At 69.5% G+C, this 18273-nt stretch overlaps 3 protein-coding genes across 4 annotated transcripts; all 3 read right to left on the bottom strand.

Moving 5' to 3' along the window:
* Nucleotides 1–1168: 1168 nt before the first annotated feature.
* Nucleotides 1169–9931, bottom strand: MAMDC4 (MAM domain containing 4). The gene is made up of 28 exons (XM_069477118.1): nt 9492–9931; nt 8750–8803; nt 7980–8087; nt 7734–7907; nt 7523–7648; nt 7294–7424; nt 7126–7210; nt 6855–6980; nt 6564–6701; nt 6394–6482; nt 6139–6312; nt 5900–5984; nt 5633–5821; nt 5467–5562; nt 5190–5321; nt 4535–4651; nt 4312–4446; nt 4078–4214; nt 3787–4006; nt 3579–3716; nt 3301–3419; nt 3120–3210; nt 2874–3020; nt 2587–2721; nt 2310–2437; nt 2110–2218; nt 1476–1648; nt 1169–1362 (listed from the first exon to the last, which is right to left on the bottom strand). Exons 1-28 carry the CDS (start codon nt 9634–9636, stop codon nt 1309–1311), a joined length of 3555 nt encoding a protein of 1184 aa, XP_069333219.1. The 5' UTR covers nt 9637–9931; the 3' UTR covers nt 1169–1308.
* A 155-nt stretch (nt 9932–10086) lies between these two features.
* On the bottom strand, nt 10087–11851 carry PHPT1 (phosphohistidine phosphatase 1). Of its 2 annotated transcripts, none has more exons than XM_069474827.1 (3): nt 11439–11851; nt 10828–10952; nt 10087–10369 (listed from the first exon to the last, which is right to left on the bottom strand). In XM_069474827.1, exons 1-3 carry the CDS (start codon nt 11605–11607, stop codon nt 10277–10279), a joined length of 387 nt encoding a protein of 128 aa, XP_069330928.1. In that variant the 5' UTR covers nt 11608–11851; the 3' UTR covers nt 10087–10276. The 2 variants fall into 2 exon arrangements, with proteins under 2 accessions (XP_069330928.1, XP_069330927.1); XM_069474826.1 differs by having other exon boundaries at nt 11445–11846.
* Nucleotides 11852–14187: 2336 nt separating this feature from the next.
* AJM1 (apical junction component 1 homolog) lies at nt 14188–17130 on the bottom strand. The gene has a single exon (XM_069474825.1). The coding sequence runs from the start codon at nt 17128–17130 to the stop codon at nt 14188–14190; it is 2943 nt and encodes a 980-aa protein (XP_069330926.1).
* Between the last annotated feature and the right edge of the window lie 1143 nt (nt 17131–18273).

Here is an 18273-nt window from a genome sequence, read left to right as displayed (position 1 = left end):
GGGCATCTGTCTGCCTGGGAGCCATTGGCATAAGCCTGGGGGTGGGGGGTGGGGACCACCTCGCACGCAGGATGGGACTGAGGATGTCACTGGAAGCTGCTTCTCTAATGTGGCTTTTAAAGAGAAGCTGGTAAAGTTTGTGCCTGGCACACTGGCCACAGCTGTGGGGAAAGAGGGGGCGTCTCGTGACGGGCTCTGTAGGGTCCCCCGGGGGCTCTGCGGGTCGTTCTTTTTCTGCAGGGTCGTCACCTCTGCACCCATCTGCCAGGACATCAGTCAGCCTCATGTTTCCCGAACACGCGGGACATCGGCCGGGCGCACCGACTGCCGCCCTCCCCTGAGGCTGGGTCCCCGGGACAGGCAAGAGCCCAGCGGCTGGTGAGGGTGCTGTGCCCACCAGGACAGCAATGGCTCCTTGGGACAGATGGGTGTCTGTGAGGCTGGGCAGAGCCTTCCTGTGGGCAGGAAGGGAGCACCTGGCTGTGCAGATGTGTCACCACCCTCCCTGAGGACAGCCACTCAAAGCAAGGCCTGTCAGGTGAACCTTCAGGCACTAGCCCTGGGGCCGGAGACACTGGCCCACTGTACCTCCGTCAGGCCCCAGGCGAGTTCACGCACTTCAGAGTCACCTTCTCTCCCCGGTCTGGAGGCCAGAGAGGCCAGGGCTCGGCCTGCATGGCTGTGACTCGCTCAGGGGCCGTGGGCACAAAGGGACCTCAGCACAGGGACCTGCAGCAGGATTGCTAAGACCTTCGCAGGGACGGCGGGCAGTGGGGGCAGCGCCACGAGGGTAGACAATGGGTGTGGGGTCCTTACCAGGGATGGGGGAGGGTGGACACGGGGTCCTTTACTGGGGACGCAGTAGGACGTTTCTCCTCCCCCCAGGCCGGCTCCGTGTTGCCACACTCAGGTTTTGCCTCCCACGTGTCCCTGCACCATGGTGGTGGTTCCCATCAGTGCAGGCCCAGCAGGGTGGGGCCCGTCCAGCCTGTGCCTTGTCCTGTGGCAGAGTGTCCCTTGGCTGCTTCCTGAGCTGCCTCAAGCAAGGAGGTGCCCACACAAGGTCTCCTGGGCCTGTGTCAGGTCTGGAATCCTTGGCGGCCCACCATCCCGCGACGGGTGGGTGCACTGACCTTGTCCTGAACGCTCAGGCTGCCCTCTCGGGCCACGGAGTTTATTCAGGGGGCAGCAGGGTCAAGGGACAGGGCGGGGTGCAGAGGCTCAGCGTGTCCTGAGGCCCGCAGCCTGGCCAGCAGGGGGTCTGCCGGGGTCTGACTGAGGGGTGGGTGCTCGTGAGGAGCCAGGGCCTCATCTGGTGGTCTGTGGGTCACTGGTGACAGACTCCGGGAGGGTGACACAATCCTAGGAGAGAGAACTCATGCTGTGACTCTGTGGGAGGTGGGGGCTGGGCCGCAGCAGTGCTGGGTTCCTCCCCGTGGGCTCCTGCCACCTGTCCCCACCCAAGGGGCTCCTACTGCATTGAAGAGGACGTTGTCAAAGCTGGGTGTCGCAGCCTCCCTGTCGCTCCAGAAGGGGCAGCCTCCCCTCTTCCGGAGCCAGCGCCAGCCCCCGAGTCCCAGCAGCACCAAGAGCATGAGGAGAAGGAGGGCGCCGCCAACTGCGGCCGGCACGGACACGGGCATGTGCCCTGTGGGTGGTGGGACACATGAACCCTGAGACTTGAGCCCTCCACAGCGGCCCCCCCATCCTGGGCTGGGGCTGCCTGGTCCCCTCGGCGCCTGCTGGTTCCCAGGGTTCAGCCCTTTAAAAGGGAGCGCGTGGGCTGTGCCCGCACCAGGCTGCAGGACAGGCTGTCAGCAGACTGGGGTCCCGGCCCCAGGCAAGACAAGACGCCCCTTTCCTCACAGCGACGGCAGCCACCAACTGCGCTGGGTGTGGGCACAGGGAGAGCCCCGGCTGCAGCCAGGCACGGTAGGCCCGAAGGGGGTGCCCCGGGGGCAGAGGGGCAGGGCGGGGAGGCCCAGGGCCTGGTCTTGGTGGCCCCCCTGGCTTCCTGGGCAGCTGCGAGGGCCATGAGCCCAGCCGACCCGGCACAGGCCTGTCCGGCCTGTGCCCTCCCGAGCACCCCAGTGGCAGCCCTGTGCTCACCCTGGCCGGGCGCAGGCTGCTGGCAATGCCGCCCAGCCCAGTACTCAATGTCGTCCAGGGCGATGGGCCCCAGGGCAGGCTGGCCACTCAGAGTGGCCTCAAACACAATCTGCAGGGGAGGAACGGCCGTGAGGGCCCAGGGGAGATGGAGGCCCCGCCTGCCGGCCCAGAGGTCCCCTGGCCAGGGCAGCCGGCCTCACCTGGAACTCCTCTGCGCTGGCCACCTCGACCTGGGCCTCCAGCCACTGGTGCCGCCGGTGCCCGCCCTGACGCCACACGGCCAGCTGGCCCTGTGTGCCGGCCAGCAGCACCCTCAGTTCCCCCTTGTCTGAGAGCAGGACCGGACGGACGGGTCAGGCCTTGTGTGCCTGGGAGGCACCTGCATGCCTGACCAGGTACGAGGGGGCTACCCCCGCCCACTGCCCCAGACCCCGGCTCCGCCCACTGCCCAGGCACCCACCGGCCAGCCGGACTCACAGAAGTGCTCGGGGAAGCCCATGTGGTACCAGAAGCGGAGGCAGGAAGCCTGGGTGGCCGGCAGAGGCTCACTGCGCAGCCAGGCCGCCTGGCCGCCTGGGCCCAGCACACCGGTCTCAAAGAAGGCAAAGTGGCCTGGGAACAGGAGACAGTGAGTGCCCAGTGGGCGGGGTGAGGCCAGTTGCCCTGAGGGGGCCCACCCAGGTTGGGGTGCCCCAGGGTGGGCAGTGGGAGGCAGAGTGGGCCCACCTTCCCCAGCTCAGTCCCCGGGTCCAGCAGGTGCGTACCTGCCTCCGTGCCCAGGGTGTGGTCCACGGCGGGGTGGGGGTAGCGGGAAGGTGTGGCACCACCGCTCCAGTCCCAGCTGTACCCCCCTAGGCCGGGCCAGGCCAGGTGGCTCCAGCCACACAGGCCAGACTCAAAGTCACAGGAACCTGCAAGGAACCAGCCGGTGACTTGTGCTGCCCAAGCCCTGGGCCCCCCTGCCCTGGGCGAGATCTGCTGCGGCCCTCAGGCCACGGCAGGGCTCCCACCTGGCTGGGGGCAGGGCCCGTCCTGGAGAAACAGGTCATCCAGGGCCACGTAAGAGGCCTCCACACCTGCAGCCACGGCCTCAAACACCACCTGGTGGGTTAAGGCAGGGCATTCTCAGCCTGGGCTGGGCAACCTTCAGCGGGTGAGGAGGAAGGGCTGCCCCAGGGCCCAGGCACTCACCCTCCAGGCCCGCCTGGCCTGCACATCCGCGCTGCCCAGGCGCCAGGCGGTCCCTCCGTGGGCACTGATGCTGAGCACTGGGTGCCTCCCACCCTCCTCCACGTGGACCCGCAGGGTGCCTGCCGTGCCGGGGCCAGCCCAGGTCAGCAGCAGTGGGGCAGCAATGCCCCCACGGCCTCAGCCCGGTCCCCGCGGCTCCCCAGCCTGACACCGGGCACGGGGCCTGTGGGGACACCAGGCCGAGCCTCCCTGAGCCCCGGGACTGTAGACAGCCTCACCTGGGCTGCGCAGGCTCAGGTGGTACCAGAAGGTCAGGCAGGCGGGCTGGGCCAGGGGCCTGTACTCCTCTGAGGTCAGCGAGGCCACGCGGCCCTGGGGCAGTGCGTCCGGGCTCAAGTCCACCACCATGTAGTGTCCTGGAGACGCCAGCGTCAGCCTGCCACCCCTGGCTGGCCCCCACCCCCTGGCCCTGCTGGGCCCCAGTACCTTGGGCCGTTTCCGTGGTGTGGTCTGTCCGGGGGCCCCAGGCGACCTGGCCCGAGGCGTTGGTCTGGCGCTTCCATGGGCCCTGGCCTCCGGCGGAGAAGCCACAGGCCGAGTCCTCGAAGGAGCAACGCTTGGGGGCCCAGCAGGGGCCAGGCCGCACGGCCACGTCGTCCAGGCCCATGGAACCGTGGTATCCATCCCGGAGGCCCTCGAACAGCAGCTGGGGGCAGAAGGTGTCAGCTAGCAAGGGGCCCTGCCCCCCGGCCCCCGCCCCGGGGCTCCAGGCCTCACTTGGTAGTGGGTGTGGGAGCTAGGCTGGTGGTAGAGGGTGGCCCAGGCCTCCTGCCAGCGGTTGCCGTGGGTGCCCGACCGCGACCACAGGAGCGTGTCCTCCTCCCCTTCCCGTCTCACAGCCAGACGCAGCGTCCCTAAAGGGAGGCAGGGTTTGAGGGGACCAGCCCCAACTCCTGACCCTCCCCAGGCCTCGATGGGCACCAGGCAGGGGGCCCCAGGCCCCCCACTCACCAATCTGGGGCCCGTGGAGTTGGTACCAGAAGCTGAGGCATTCCACAGGGGCTGCTGGCACCTGGGGCCTGGAGAGCAGGTGGGCGCCACGGCCCCGAGCTGGGGGGTCTGTGGGGTCCAGGAGCATGAAGTGGCCTGTAGGAACATGGGGTGACTGCAGAGACGCCCCAGGTCCAAGAGCACTCCTGGGTCTGAGTGGCCCTTGGCCTGGGCCCCCCCCTACCTTGGCCAGTGGTGTGGTCGTACCCAGGGCCAGGGCTCCGGACCCGCTGCCAGTGCGCGTCCGTGAGGTGGCCCGTGTACCAGCTGCACGTGTCCCGCTCAAAGTTGCAGGAGACCTCTGTGGGGGCAGGGGTGTCAGCAAGCCCAGCCCCGCTGCCCGCCGCCCACCCTCCTGAGCCCTGAGAAGGTGCGGGCTCAAGGGGTCCCTCGAGGTGGTCCAGGAGCCCCCCTAGTGGGGCAGGAGGGACCTCTGTCTCTCCCAGTGGTGGCCGTGGGGCTGCAGTTCCTCAAGGTCACGTTGTCCACCCCAGCCTCCTCCTGGCCAGGGCCATCCAAGTCCACCAGACCCACCAACGCCAGCTGTGCAGGGGGATGAGGGACAGGACCGTTAAGCCAGGGCTGGCTCCGGCAGAGCCCCCACCCGGGCTGCCCTCCTTACCCGGAAAGGCCGGCGGCGTGCCCCGAGAAGGATCTTGGCCACCTTCCAGCCCCCGGCGCTGCTGCCTGGGGCCTGCCACACAAGCTCCCGGGAGCTGCCATCCACCACGACCAGCGCTAGGAAGCCTGGCCGAGGGGGTCACCGTGGGTCGGCCAGCCTTGGACCCTCCCGCTCAGGGAGCCCCAGGGGGCCGGGTGGGGACCGGGGGCTGCCGTACCTCGGGGCTGGCTCTGCAAGTAGTAGGCCAGGTGGAGTTCACAGCCGGGACCAGAGGGGCCCAGGGCGGGACTGAGGACCCGAGCCTCAGGCCTCAGCTGCCCCCAGGCCCTCTGCAGAGACAGGAAGCGCCCTAGGGGCAGCACAGGCCGCTCAGAGCCCCATTCTTGCGGGGCGATCCTCTGTCCTCCCTAGTGGAGCAGCAGAGCCCAGATCCCTCCCTCCAGGTGTGCCCGGCGGGTGGGCTCTGGCTGCCCTGTCCAGGGCTTCAGCCTCACCTACAGTAGCCTCTGGGGCAGAGAGCTGCCACTGCAGCCGCCCCACGCTGGCATCCTCCCAGCCCCCAGCCGTGGGGGACTCGAAGTCTGTAGTTCCTGGAACGGCAGCTGGTGCTCAATGGCCAGGACCCCAGCACCCGCCCTCCCAGCCCGCAGTGGCCCTTACCACAGTCCTGCTCGTCCTCGGCGCCTGCACATTGCTGCTGGAAGTCGCACAGCTGCTCTGGGGGCACGCACAGGTCTCCACAGGAGAGATGCCCCGGATTGCAGAAACTCTGGGGCCCCAGGCTGGATGGCGGGGTCTCAGGGGCTGGGGCCCAGGGAGCAGGAGGCAGCGTCTGCAGGGCGGCTGGCTCTGCAGGGCAGCACCAGGTCAGCGAGCGCGGCGACTGAGCCCTCCGGGCAGAATGGGCCAGGGCTCAGGCAGGCTCACCCGGGACGGGGTTGCAGCGGTCAGACAGGATGAGGTCGTCCAGGGCCACGACGCCTCCTGGGCCTGTCTGCCCAGCCAGGAGGATCTGAGGGCAGAGGGGGCTCAGGGGGTACCCCAGCACCCGTCTGTCCCCCCGGGGCCTCTGCCCCGTACCCTCTTCCGTCCACACACAGCTGGTGTTTTGTGGGCTCCCTGGACCCCACCGTCCTCCTGTCCCCAGTGCGCCCGGTCAGCCTCACCTGGAAGGGGTGGGCGCTCTGGATGTCAACCCGGTCTCGGACCCAGGCAGCCCCCAGGTCCCCGCAGTGTCTCCGCAGCAGGACAGGGGCTGGGGGGGCGCCGGGCTGGAGCGTCTGCAGGAACAGCTGGAGGCAGCTGGCCTCAGACCCGTGCAGGTAACGGTAGAAGACCAGCTGGGGAGGGGCAGTTGCTGGTCAGGGGGCCACGCGCCGGGCAGCCAGGATGGGAGGCCGGGTGTGCCCCACCTGTCTCACCGAGCAGTTGTGGGGGCTGGAGGCCTGGAACTTGGGGCTGGAGAGGACAGCGGGGGTGCCGGGCTCAGCCAGGGAGACCAGAAAGGAGCCTGGGGAGAGGGCAGGCGTGGGCCAGGGCCGCCAGGCGGTGGCCAGACGGATGGGCGGGGCCGGGTCCTCCCTGGCCTCACCCTTTGCACTGTTGCGGCTGTGGTCTCGTCGCGGCCAGGCAGGGTGCTCGGGACTGCCGGCGCTGCGGTTCCTGGCCCAGCCCTCCGAGTGGTGCCACGGGCCCAGGCCTGTCTCAAAGTCAGTGGCCGTGTGGTGGCCTAGGGTGGGAGGCAAGGCTGTTCAGCAGGGCCTCCGCAGCTGATGGCTGATGGCCCAGCAAGGGGGACATGGCTGCCACACCCCAGAAGGACCACGTGCGGTACACCCTATGGGACGAGCCCTTGCCCAGAGGCCAGGTCTCCCCGTCTCACCGCAGGTGAGTGGGTCCTCGTCAGACAGGTCCCCACAGTTGTCTTCTCCGTCGCACAGCTGGTGGGGCTCTATGCAGGCCTTATTCTGGCAGTGGTGGTACCCCGGGGGGCAGCTGGCTTGGGGGGCTAGGGTGCGGGAGGGTTAGCCTTTCAGCCTGGCCCAAGACCTCTGGCACTGGGGGAGAGGCCTAAGCGGGTCTGGGCGAGGGTGGGCAGGGGGGGCCCGTGAGCCCGTGGCCCTCCTGGGTGGGTCGGTGGCCCGGGGCCTTACTGGGCAGCCCACAGCCGCAGAACTCCAGGTCGTCCAAGCCCACAGCACCCCTGTGGGTGGCATTCCGGGTGGCAGAGAAGGTCACCTGAAGAGAGCAGGGGTCCCTAGGACCTGTGTCAGGGCCCAGCCCCCACTCCCCTCCCTACCCCACCAAGACCCCCGGCTCACTCGGAAGTCGCCTCGGATGCGGCCGGTGGCCACTGCCAGCTCCTGCCAGCCGGGGCCCCAGGGCCCTGAGCTCCGCCACAGGGTCAGCGTCTCAGCGCCGTGAGTCAGCTGCAGCCGCAGCTCAGCCACATCTGTCATGGGGGGCCCTGGGCAGCTGCAGCCCCGCCCCTCCCTGCCATGCCTGCCCGCTCCCTCCCCCCGGGTACCCCACCCGCGGGGCCGGCCACACCTCCAGAGGCCGAGTGGTACCAGAGCCGCAGCTCACAGGTGGGGGCTGCCTCGCGCAGGACAGGCGAGCGCAGGACCGCGGTGGACGCCTCCTTCCCTTGGTGTGTCCCGACAGCCAGATACCAGCCTGGCCCGGGGTGAGAGGTCAGCGGTGGGGCAGGAAGCGGGGGTGGCAGGAAGTGGGTGCGCGTGGAGACTCGCCCCAGCCTCACCCAGGTCGGTGCCCAGCGTGTGGTCTGAGCGAGGCCCAGGACCTTCCAAGGCAGCCCCTGCCCGGTCTCGGAGCCAGCGGTAGCCTGAGGTGCTGATGTCCAGCCAGCCGCAGGGGTCGCGCTCAAAGTCGCAGGTGAAGGGTGTGCCTAGGGCGGGCAAGGCCCCGTCGTGGCCTGGGAGAGCGGGTGGTCAGGGGTGCTGCCCTGAGCGCTGGCCCTGCCCGCCCCTGACTGGCTCCAGCTCACCGCACTGGGTCTCGTCTGAGCAGTCGCCGCAGTCACACACGAAGTTGCACACGGCCTCGCTCGGGCTCCTGCAGAGGTTGGGGACCCAGGCCCAGCCCGGGAACCCTGCTGCTGGCAGAGCGACAGCCAGGTGGCCTGCAGGCAGGTGACCAGCCATCCCCCTTGGCCCAGAACTGTCCAGTTTTAGCCCTGGAAGTTCCATGTCCAATCCAGGACACTTGGCACCCTACTTTGGGACTCAGGCCCAGGAGATGGGACAGGGAGGGCCTGGGGACACACAGAGAGCCACCATCCAGGCTCCGTGTCAGGACAGGGCAGGTGCACCCCCAGGTCTCCACCCCACAGAGGCTGCGAGTCAGGACGGGGGAAGGGTGTGGGCACCCCAGGGAAGGGAACAGGAGCCCACGGTGCCAGCAAGGAGCCGGAGGGGCTGCCAGGACAGTGCCCCCAAAGGGATGCGTCGAAGGGGGGCCCAGGCCTCTGCCACTCCACCCCGTCCAAGGGTGGCAGACAGGCCCCGGGGAGCTGGGCGCCCTCGTCTTGGGCCAGGGAGAGAATTCTGGCCCCCTCCCTAGCTAGGCCATCCCCAGGACCACATGGCTTGTCCTGGGTACCCCATGCCCCCTTTACAGGCCTCTCAGGGCAGTACCTTGCACCCCTCCTTCCCTGGGGGGCTCAGGCATCAGCCCAGTGTCCGTCACCACCACCCAGACAGCCCGCTCAGAACCCAGAGCCCCATCCTGCCACAGCAGTGGGACCAGACAACTCACCCACAAGCAGGACCAGGCTGGGCAGGAGGTGGCCGGGCAGACTCATGGTCAGGCCTGAGGGAGTGAGGCCAGGGGTTGCCAGGCTGGGCAGCCTGGTGGGGACTTTGTCCAGTTATCAGCCCGCGGGGGCCCCACAGGCTGACTCTGCTTTAACTGGAGGGTTTCGCCCCTCGGCCAGCCCCACCCAGTGCTGACGGTGCTGTGCCTGGCTGTGAACGCACCCCAGGAGGGGGCCCCTGGCCCAGGCTCAGCTCCCTCCTGCCCGGCTCCTGCAGACCGAAGGGCAGACCCCGGCCGTCACGCCCACCTGCCATGCCCTGCCCGGTGGAGGCTCCCACTGGAACAGGGAGGGGCCCAGGCACCCTAAGAGGACTCTGTGTGGTGGCATAGGGGTGGCAGGGGCCGCCAGGGCCTCTCTCACTGTGCCGCGGGCCCCACCCCCATGCTGGCCCAGGAGATGGAGACTCAACGCATCCCAGCAGCAGCAAGCGGCCATCCAGTGGGGGCCACGAGCCTGCCCTGCCGGTCACACAGTCTGGGGACATCATCCCCTCCCACACCTGTCCTGAGCAGCCAGGTGCTGAGTGGTGCCAGGCACAGAGTCCCTGTGAACCCAGAAACTTCCAGTCATCACAAAACCAACCCAGAGTTGGGGCTGGGCACTTCAAGGTTGCAAAGAGCGTGGCATTTGGAGCCAGGCTCTGCTTGTGACTTGCCCCTTGCCCTGAGCAGCTTGTCTCACCTGAGCCCCAGTTGCCTGGTCTGTAGACGTGGTCACAACAGCACCTGCCAGGAGTGGCCAACTGGAGGACCCAGCGGGCTGAAAAAGGCCTGCACAACTGCCGGTGACGGGCACCCATGGGGACAAATGTGCCCCACCCTGCCATCACCGTCCAAGTGTCACTGTGTGGGGAGCTCCCCAGGGTAGGGGCCAAGCCCACACCCTACCCACAGCCCAGCCTGGACAGGTCACTGATGCCCCACTCTGCAGGGAACCCTGGGATGGGCTCAAGGAAGGGGGCACTCGTGGACGCCCCAGGCCTTGGCAGCCCAAGGGACCAGGCACTGACTCCTTGCGCAAGGGCTTGTTGGGCCTCCACCCAGATGTCCCTGGGAACAGCAGCCAAGCTCAGGGGCCATCAGGCCATAAATGGGGCAGTGACCCCTTTATCAGACCCCAAAGGGCTGAGTGTGCACTGCCATTCCTGGGGGCCTCCGGGGTGGAGCTGGGGGGGGGCCCTGCTGCTCTGTGCTCTCCCACCCCCCTGCTTCAGTCAGGGTGCAGGACAGCCCTGCCCAGCTGGGGATCCGGGGCAGGGACACCAAGACACAGAGTCTGAAGACTGGCAGCCACAGCAATGTTTTTAATTCCCATGGGGCAGGCTGGTCTGTCTCAAAGGCCTGGCAGGATGGCACATCACCAGCGGGTGAAGAAGGAAAGGGCAAGGCCAGCCCCTCAGGAAGGACCTGGCAAGGGCAGAGTTCCGACTTGGCTGCTGGAGGTGGCAGGCCTTGGGCTGGGGGGCCTCAGTAGCCATCATCGGCCCAGGTGACCTCATAGTCAGGGTACTTGGCTTTGATCTTCTCAGTCGAGACAGAGTGCTGGGCACGGCCGTAGCCCTGGAGAGAGAAGATGGTCTCTAGCATCGCCTGGCCCTGGCACTGGGCATGAATGGTCAGCAGTGACACCAGGAGAGGTGTGGGAGGGGACAGGCAGAGCCTGGGTGCCCCAGGGCAGACCCAAACCCACTGCCCTGACCACCCTGGGGGAGCTCTCCTGGGGAGTGGTGGCCCGCACAGGTGAGCAGACCAAAGGTGGGGGCTGTGTGAGGGCCAGTGTGTATCTGCTGGTGGCTTCTGTGAAGACAGAGCAGGGACTCTGAACCCCCCTGAGGACAGGAGAGCCTGGCCAGGTCTCTGGGGTGGGCAGAAGACTTGGCTGCAGGGTCTGGGGGCCTCCCCCTGACCCCTGGTGGCACGTGGTATGTGGGATACCATCAGGCCCTTGAGGGAAGGTTCGGCTGCCCAGACTCTGGACTGGCACCTTCGGCAAGGCCCGGCAGCGGCTGCAGGCTCACCATGGAGTATCCGTACACGTGGATCTTCTTGTCCTGGCTCTGGTGGGAGATGCGCCCGCCGCCCAGGCACTCACAGTCATAGCCCTGCTTCTGCATCTCGCCCGACACTTTGTCGTAGATGTCCGCTGGAGTGGGGAGGGCGGCCTCAGGACGTGCCCTGGCCGCCCCTAGAAGGCCCAGGGACTCCCATCCGTCTGCCAGCCCAGGTCTGGGCAGCCCCTTCCCCAGTGGAGACGAAGCTCCCAGGCTAGGGCAGGGATAAAGGAGAGAACGACACGCTGTGCCGGCGCAGGGACTGGGAGAGAGCGGTCGGGCGGGGGCACGAGCCTCCCACCAGGACCTCGATTTCTCTAGGCGAGCCAGACCGGACCACTGGGCGCGCTCGGGCTCAGGCACAGGACACGGCCGTTGTGCCCGTGGCCCCGCCCCTGGCAGGCAGGCTCCCCGCCCCACCCCGGCCCCTGGCAGGCAGGCCGCGTCCCCAAGCGTCCCTGGCAGGCAGGCCCCGTCCCCGCCCGCTCCTGGCCGGCAGGCCCCGCCCCCTGGCAGGCAGGCCGCGTCCCCACCTGTCCCTGGCAGGCAGGTCCCGCCCCCTGGCCGGCAGGCCCCGCCCTCACCGTGGTACTCGGCCCACTTGTACCCGCGCACGATCTCCTTGCTTTCCGCAGCCGGGGTACCGGCGGAGGGCGGGGCCGACTGGACCCGAATCAGCACGTACTTGAAGACACCATCGGAGTCGATGTCTACATCAGGAATCTGAGCGAGGCTCGCCGCCGCCATGTTCCTTGGAGCGCGCCAGGCCCCGCGGTCCCGGCAGCCCCTTCCCTCGCCCGACCGGGGCTGCTGGGACAGTGCGAGAGGCGGCTCAGGAGAGCCGCGGCCAATCCCGCGGGGACATGCTGCCCGAGGCCCGCAGCTCCAGCCAATCGTGCCGCCGCCCGAGGCACGGACTGGCCAATCGCAACCCGGTTCCTTGCAGCCTTGGACACACGGGCCTCGCTTAAAGGGAAGGTGGACCCGGGAATGGGCGATGATTAAATCCAGCCGACGGAAAAGTTCCTCTCCAGTGGGGTCGGGTGGCAGGCGCCTTGGGAGCGGAGCAGTTAGGTGGCCCGGGAGGCCCATTGACGCGCGCGGGCCCCAACTTCCTCCCGTACGCTCAGTCAGAAGGTCCCCTCCCCTCGGCCCCGCTGCTGTCCGAAGGCCCCCCCCACCCCTCCCGTATCCCCGCCGTCCGAAGTCCTCCTCCCCTCGGCCCCCCACCGTCCGAAGGCCCCCCCACCCCACCCCTCCCCTATCCCCGCCGTCCGAAGGCCCACCCCACCCCTCCCCTATCCTCGCCGTCCGAAGGCCCACCCCACCCCTCCCCTATCCCCGCCGTCCGAAGGCCCACCCCTCCCCTCCCCTATCCCCGCCGTCCGAAGGCCCACCCCACCCCACCGCTCCCCTCCCCTATCCCCGCCGTCCGAAGGCCCCCCCACCCCACCCCTCCCCTATCCCCGCCGTCCGAAGGCCCCCCCACCCCACCCCTCCCCTATCCCCGCCGTCCGAAGGCCCCCCCACCCCACCCCTCCCCTATCCCCGTCGTCCGAAGGCCCACCCCACCCCTCCCCTATCCCCGCCGTCCGAAGGCCCCCCCACCCCTCCCCTATCCCCGCCGTCCGAAGGCCCCCTCCACCCCTCCCCTATCCCCGCCGTCCGAAGACTACTCCCCTCCCCACTTCTCCTCCGCAGTCCGAAACCCTCCTTCCCACCCCGCTCCTCCAACACAAGAAGGCAGCAGCTACATTCAAGTTCTATTTTACTTGGTTCGGAAGCGCTCGCCCACTGGAAATATTCCTGTCCAGGGGCTTTCCAGGCTGGCCTTTAGGCGTGGGACCGAATGCGGAGGCCCCGGGGCGGGGGGGCGCGGCGGCCAGACTCGGAGGGCCGCGAAGGCGGGTGGGACAAGCGGGATACTGGGCCGGTGCGGACGCACGGCCCTGGGCAGGTGCGCAGGCGTGTCTGGGGCGAAAGGGGGGGGGGGAGGCGGGGTTCACAATTTCTCTGACTTGGCGCCCCGTCTCAGCTCTGGAGCAGGGCTGGGGACCCCGGGAGGGCCTTTCGCATCGCCTGGCCTCCCCCCGTCACTCGCCCCTCCAGGGAGCCCCGGGCGCGGACCGGGGCGCACCTCTAGGCCCCAGGGCGCGGCCAGAGCCGGCGTGTGGAACTTCGGTGCAGTTAAAGAATCTGAGTCTTGGGACAGATCCCGACCCCCTCGGGTGGGCTTTCGCGCTGACGCACTAGCTCGCCCCGCACCTGCTGCCAGCACGCTTTCCCCGCCGGCTCCCAGCTGGGGGCTATCCCTTGGCCCTTCCTACTCCAGCGGGCAGGAGCCCCTTCCGCTAAGGTCTCCGCGGTCCCCTCCCAGCTGGCCCGCCCTCTGCACGGGTTTCCCGCCTCCCTGTGACGTTAGAGCCTGCGGGGCTGTTTGCATCCCCTCTCCGCCCTGGCAGCCGCCTAGGGCCATCCTGTGGGGCGTGGGCGGGCACCCCACTTGTCGCGCAGCCAGGCCTAGCCAGCACCCCCATTCATATGCTCTGCTTCGTCTGCCCAGGTCTCCCGCACCTCTGGCTCGGTGGCTTGCACCTTGGCCTGAAGACCTCCTAGTATCCTCTGGCTGCTTTCCCCAACTGTCCCTGCAGGGCCCAAACCAGGGAGGCTGGAGGAGGGGACGGCAGGGCGGGTGGCACTGTCAGTGTGCGGACTGGACCGCGCACCGCCCGCCCTGCCCACCGCCTCTCTGGGACGCACCGCGGCTTTCTCGCTCAGGACACATGCACGGAGGCCGACCAGGGTGCCCCTCAGAGAGGACAGGCCTCTGAGCAGCTGGCGCCCCAGACGACAGGAGGCGGGGGCGGGCGTGTTTAAAGTGACGAGACTAGGCTTTGGTTAACACTGGCTCCTGGACGCAGCGGAACCAGGTTGAGGAGGCTCAAGCGAGAGCTTCGCGGGACCCGATCTGTGCGGGTGGGGTCTGTGCAGTAGTGACCCCTCCGCGCGAAGGCAGAGCTGGGCGGTCCTCAGGCCCACCCCGCCTCCCAGCGGGGAGCACCGAGGGCAAGGACCGGCCTGGGGGTCCTCGAGGGGGAGCTGGAGGAGGAGGTGGGGAAGGACAGAGGAGGAGCCTGTAGGGAACACCCTGGGGTGCGAGAGAGGGACCGAGTGCCTGGAGGGGACCTGGACGGAGCTGAAGTTGGGGACCGGGCGGAGCTTGGGGGGGCGGCGGCTGGAGGAATTTGAGGCGGGGCTTAGGAGGAACGGGGCGGGGCCCTGAGCGGGCTGGGCGGGGCCCGGACTGAGCCTGGTCGGACCCGCGGCTCACATGATGTCGTCTAGCAGGTTGGCGCTGGCCACCCAGTCGAGCGCGCGCGGCTCGGAGGCAGCCATGATCATGCACATGAAGGGGCGGCCGGTGCGCCGGTCCGTGGGGTAGATGGTGGTGGGCGTGAAGCGCCTGTTGGCCTCGACGAACTCGCAGAGCTGCTCGTAGACGCGCGGGAACTCGTGGCGCAGGAAGACGCCGCGCAGCCGCAGCTCGCGCTGGATGTGGATGAAAGCCACCTCGCGAGCGCGCCGGCCCGCCTCGCCTTCCTGGTCCAGGCCGGCCGTGCCAGGCGGTGGCGTCAGGATCAGCGTCTCCATGTCTGGCTCACGGCCCCGCGCCGGGGGCGGATGCGCCGGGCTGCCGGCCGCCAGTGCCACCTTGGCGAACTTGCGCACCGTGGGCCCGGGGCTGCGCGGCGCGGGCGCAGGCCGGGCAGGGGCCCCTGGGGGCGCGGCGCTGGGACCCACGGCGACCGACACGCTGAGCAGGAAGCACTCGGCCGGCTCATAGAGGCGCCCAGCGGCCGCCAGTTCGCGCGCGTAGCTGCCCAGGGGCGCCGCGTGTGTGGCCAGCTCACGCAGTGACAGGTAGGTGGGCGACAGCAGCAGCCCCTCGAGGCCGAAGCGCAGGAAGTTGTCGGCCGAGCCCGGGCTCGGGAAGCCCAGGAAGAGCACCCCGCGGCCACGCGACAGGAAGCCGACGCGCGCGATGCGCGAGAAGGCGCGGTGCACCGGGCCGCTGTCGCGGCAGAACTGCAGCACATGGCGGCACACGCTGCCCACGCGGCCGTACACGCAGCGCGCCTTGTGCGCGTCCCAGTCCTCGCGGCGGCACAGGCGCGAGCAGTAGTAGGTGTAGCAGCTGTGGCACGACTTGAAGTAGAGGCAGGCGTTGAACATGGTCTCGGTGCGCCGGCAGCGCGCGTTGGAGCACGTCATCAGGTCGTCCTCGTCTGCGCTGGGCTCCGGAGAAGCGTCGGCCGTCTCCCCCGCGCCCGCGGGCTCCTCGGCGCTGCCAGCCGAGGCGGGGGGCGAGCGCGGCGGCGCCAGCGAGGGGGCCCCGGGCCCCGCGGGCCGCGAGTCCAGCAGGCGGCGAAGCTGGTGGCCCAGGCCGTCGGTCACGGGCTCTGGGGCCTGGCCGGCCGGGGGCCGAGAGTCGATGACCAGGTCTGTGATGAGTTCGTCCAGCTGCTCCAGGCTACGCTGGCGGCCAGAGGTGGGGCCGGCGGGGGCCGCTGGTGGATGTGGCCGCGGGCGGCCCCCCGGCAGCTCCCAGCCCCTGGTGGTGGGTCGCTCAGCGGCGCGCAGGTCGTTGTCGGTGATGGTGATTTCGGGCGTGACGTACCAGTTGCGGCTCAGGCCCTCGCCTCCGCGGCCCTTTTCTGACAGCGACGTCTCGGACAGGGACAGCGCGGCGTAACGCCTGGGCGAGGTGGACAGGTTCACGATGACGGGCGCGCGCCGGCCTTCGGGGGACGCGCCCCTTGGCTCCCGCACCTCGCGCCCCAGCAAGTTCTCGTAGCTGCGGCCGCGGCCCAGGGGGTCTTCCCGGCGCGGCCCGGGGGCCAGAATGTTGTCCCAAGAGCGCGAGTAGTGGCGGCTGTCGCTGGCCAGTCGGGGAGGGCTGGTACCGGTCCCGCCGTGCCAGGAGGAGAGCAATGGGCCAGGGTCGTGGGGAGGGGCGAACTGCAGGGTGCGGTAAGGCCGTGGGCCCCAGTCAGCCCAGGACGGGCTGCTGCGCGGGTACGGGTAAGTCCGAGCCAGGGAGGCGCGCTCGTGGTACCGCCCGAAGTCCTCTGTATAAAAGGGGCGGTTGGTGGGGTGGGCCCGCGGCTTCTCGTGGGCAAAGGGGACAAAGCGGGGCCCGCAAGGCAGGCCATAGGCTTGGGGTGCCTCCCCATAGTAGGAGCGGGAGGGCGGTTCCTGGATCGGGAAGGTGCGAACTTCTTCTGCATAATAGCCGCCCACACGTCTTGGGCTGGGCCCCAGGGGCTCCTCGGACCGGTAGGGCCTGGGACAGTAGCCGTCGAAGGGAGGGCCGGGACTGGCTGTAAAGCCGCCTGAGTAGCCGTCAGCATCCTCGGTGTAGAAGAATTGGGTGGGGCCCGGCGGGGCGGTGAAGTGCAGAGGGCGGCGCTCCGAGTAGTCCCGAGGCCCTGGCAGAGGCCCGTCGCAGTACAGCGCTCGGGGGTCCACACAGTACGAGTCGCTAGGGGTGGGGGTGCGGGACAGCGCCACGTGGCGGGGCCCGGGCACCGTGAGGCCGTGTAGCTGCGGGGCAGCGCGGGCCCAGGGCACCGCCTCGGTGGGCCCGCAGGGCCGCGAGCCCCGAGCGGCGTGCTGCAGCACCGCGTCGTCCGGCTTGATGTCCAGGCGGCAGCGGACGTGGGGGGCGGGCCCAGGGGGTGGTGGTTCAGGCGGCGCGCAGCGGCCGGTGGCGGCGCACAGGGGCGCGATGCGGCCGGTGCCGCCCCGCTGCGGCTGCAGCTTGATGGGGTGCAGCTCGTTGGCGAGCGCGCGCAGCGCGGGGTACGCGGGCTCCCGGCGCGGCGATGCCTCGGCCCGCTTCTCGCGCTGGGCTTCTCGGCCTCGGCGCGGCAGCACCGGTGGCGAGGCGGGCGCGGGCGCCAGGCACGGGGGCGCGCGGGGCGCGCTCTTGGAGCGGGCGCGGCGCCGGGGCTCGCCGTCGCGGGGCCGGGCACGCGGCGCGGCGGGCTCCGCAGGCGGCGGCTCCGAGCGCGCCTCCATGGCCGGCCCGTCCAGCGCCTCCAGGAAGTCGAAGCTTCGGCAGTGGCGCTTGTTGAAAGGCGCGGGCGCGGCGGGCCGGGCCACGGGCCGCTCACATGGCGGGCGCCTGGACGCGGGCCCCGGGGCCGCCACCTTGATGTCCTGGTACACGGTCGACACCAGCAGGTCCGGCGGGTCCGTGCGGGTCATCTTAAAAGAGGTCCCCAGGCTGGCGGCTCCAGCTCACTCGGCCTTGCGGGGCTTTTGCCCTGGAGGGAGACGTGGGTCAGGGCGGCCCCCTCCGCAGCCCAGGCCCCGCTACTCCCGCGCGCTGGCCCGCCTTACCTGGGGCGCAGCGGGCGGAGCAGCTCCTGCTGCCAGCCTTGGCCACGGCCTCGGGCGCTCGCTCCATGCCGGCGTCGGGAGCACCTGCGGGAGGAACCCAGCTGTGCAGCCGCCGGGCCTTCCCCTCCCCCGCCCTCTCCCGGGTGGCGGCGGCGGCGACGGGGGTTCCCGCGTTCCTGTCCCCTTGAGCCCTGCGGGGAGGTCCCGGGTCTCCCTTCCCCACTAGTCACGGCAGGGCCGGCTCTGGGGAGGGAGAAGGGTCCTAGCACCGCGCCCTCTGCCGTCCGCGGCTGGAGTGGCGGGGCGCTTTCGGGCCACATCCACAGACCTGCCTGCCGGGCCGGCTCCACCAGTCGCCGCAGACTGCGGCCCCCCGCCCCGGTGCCCACAGCAGGGTGACCACGCTGAGTGCATAGCCCGAGGGCGAGTCCCTGGGCCCTAGTCCCTCTGCACAAAGTGTTTGTCACAACTATCCCACTTACTGGCCAGGCTGAGCACAGAGCCCCTCCCCCAGACCTTGCACTCTGGAGAGTCCACTGCACTCAGCCCAAGTGTCAACTCGTAGTGTGGCCCAGGCCAGGGAAATGCCCCCAGACGCACACCTGGGCCCTAAAGCTCCCTTTCCTTTCCAGATACCTCCTCCTACCCCAGTTATCTTGGGGTGCTTAAGACAAGGCCCAGAGAACACTTTTCCCCAGCTTTGCACAAGTGCCCAGGACACCCTCTGGATGTGCATGCAGCCTGGGAGCCAGGCTCTGTGAGCCATGAGCTCATGGCGGCCTCTCTTCCCGGAGGCGTCAACCAGGCCAGGAAGCAGCTCCCCCCCTCTGCTTCACAGCGAGGGCCCTCCCCGCTGTGGCTCTGCAAGGCTCCTTGGAAACCCATGGTTCTGCAGCCCCCACACTGCAAGATGGGCCAGGGTTCAGATGTGGACCACTGGCACCTCTGTGGTCCCCAGAGCCTGGGTCCTGCTGGTTGGGGAGGTGGGTGGTGGCAACGGGCCCCAGC

The sequence above is a fragment of the Eulemur rufifrons genome, chromosome 7 (assembly GCF_041146395.1).
Source record: "Eulemur rufifrons isolate Redbay chromosome 7, OSU_ERuf_1, whole genome shotgun sequence".
Classification (NCBI taxonomy): Eukaryota; Metazoa; Chordata; class Mammalia; order Primates; family Lemuridae; genus Eulemur; species Eulemur rufifrons.
The sequence above is the reverse complement of the archived record's forward strand: the minus strand, read 5'-3'. Positions and strand labels throughout refer to the sequence as shown.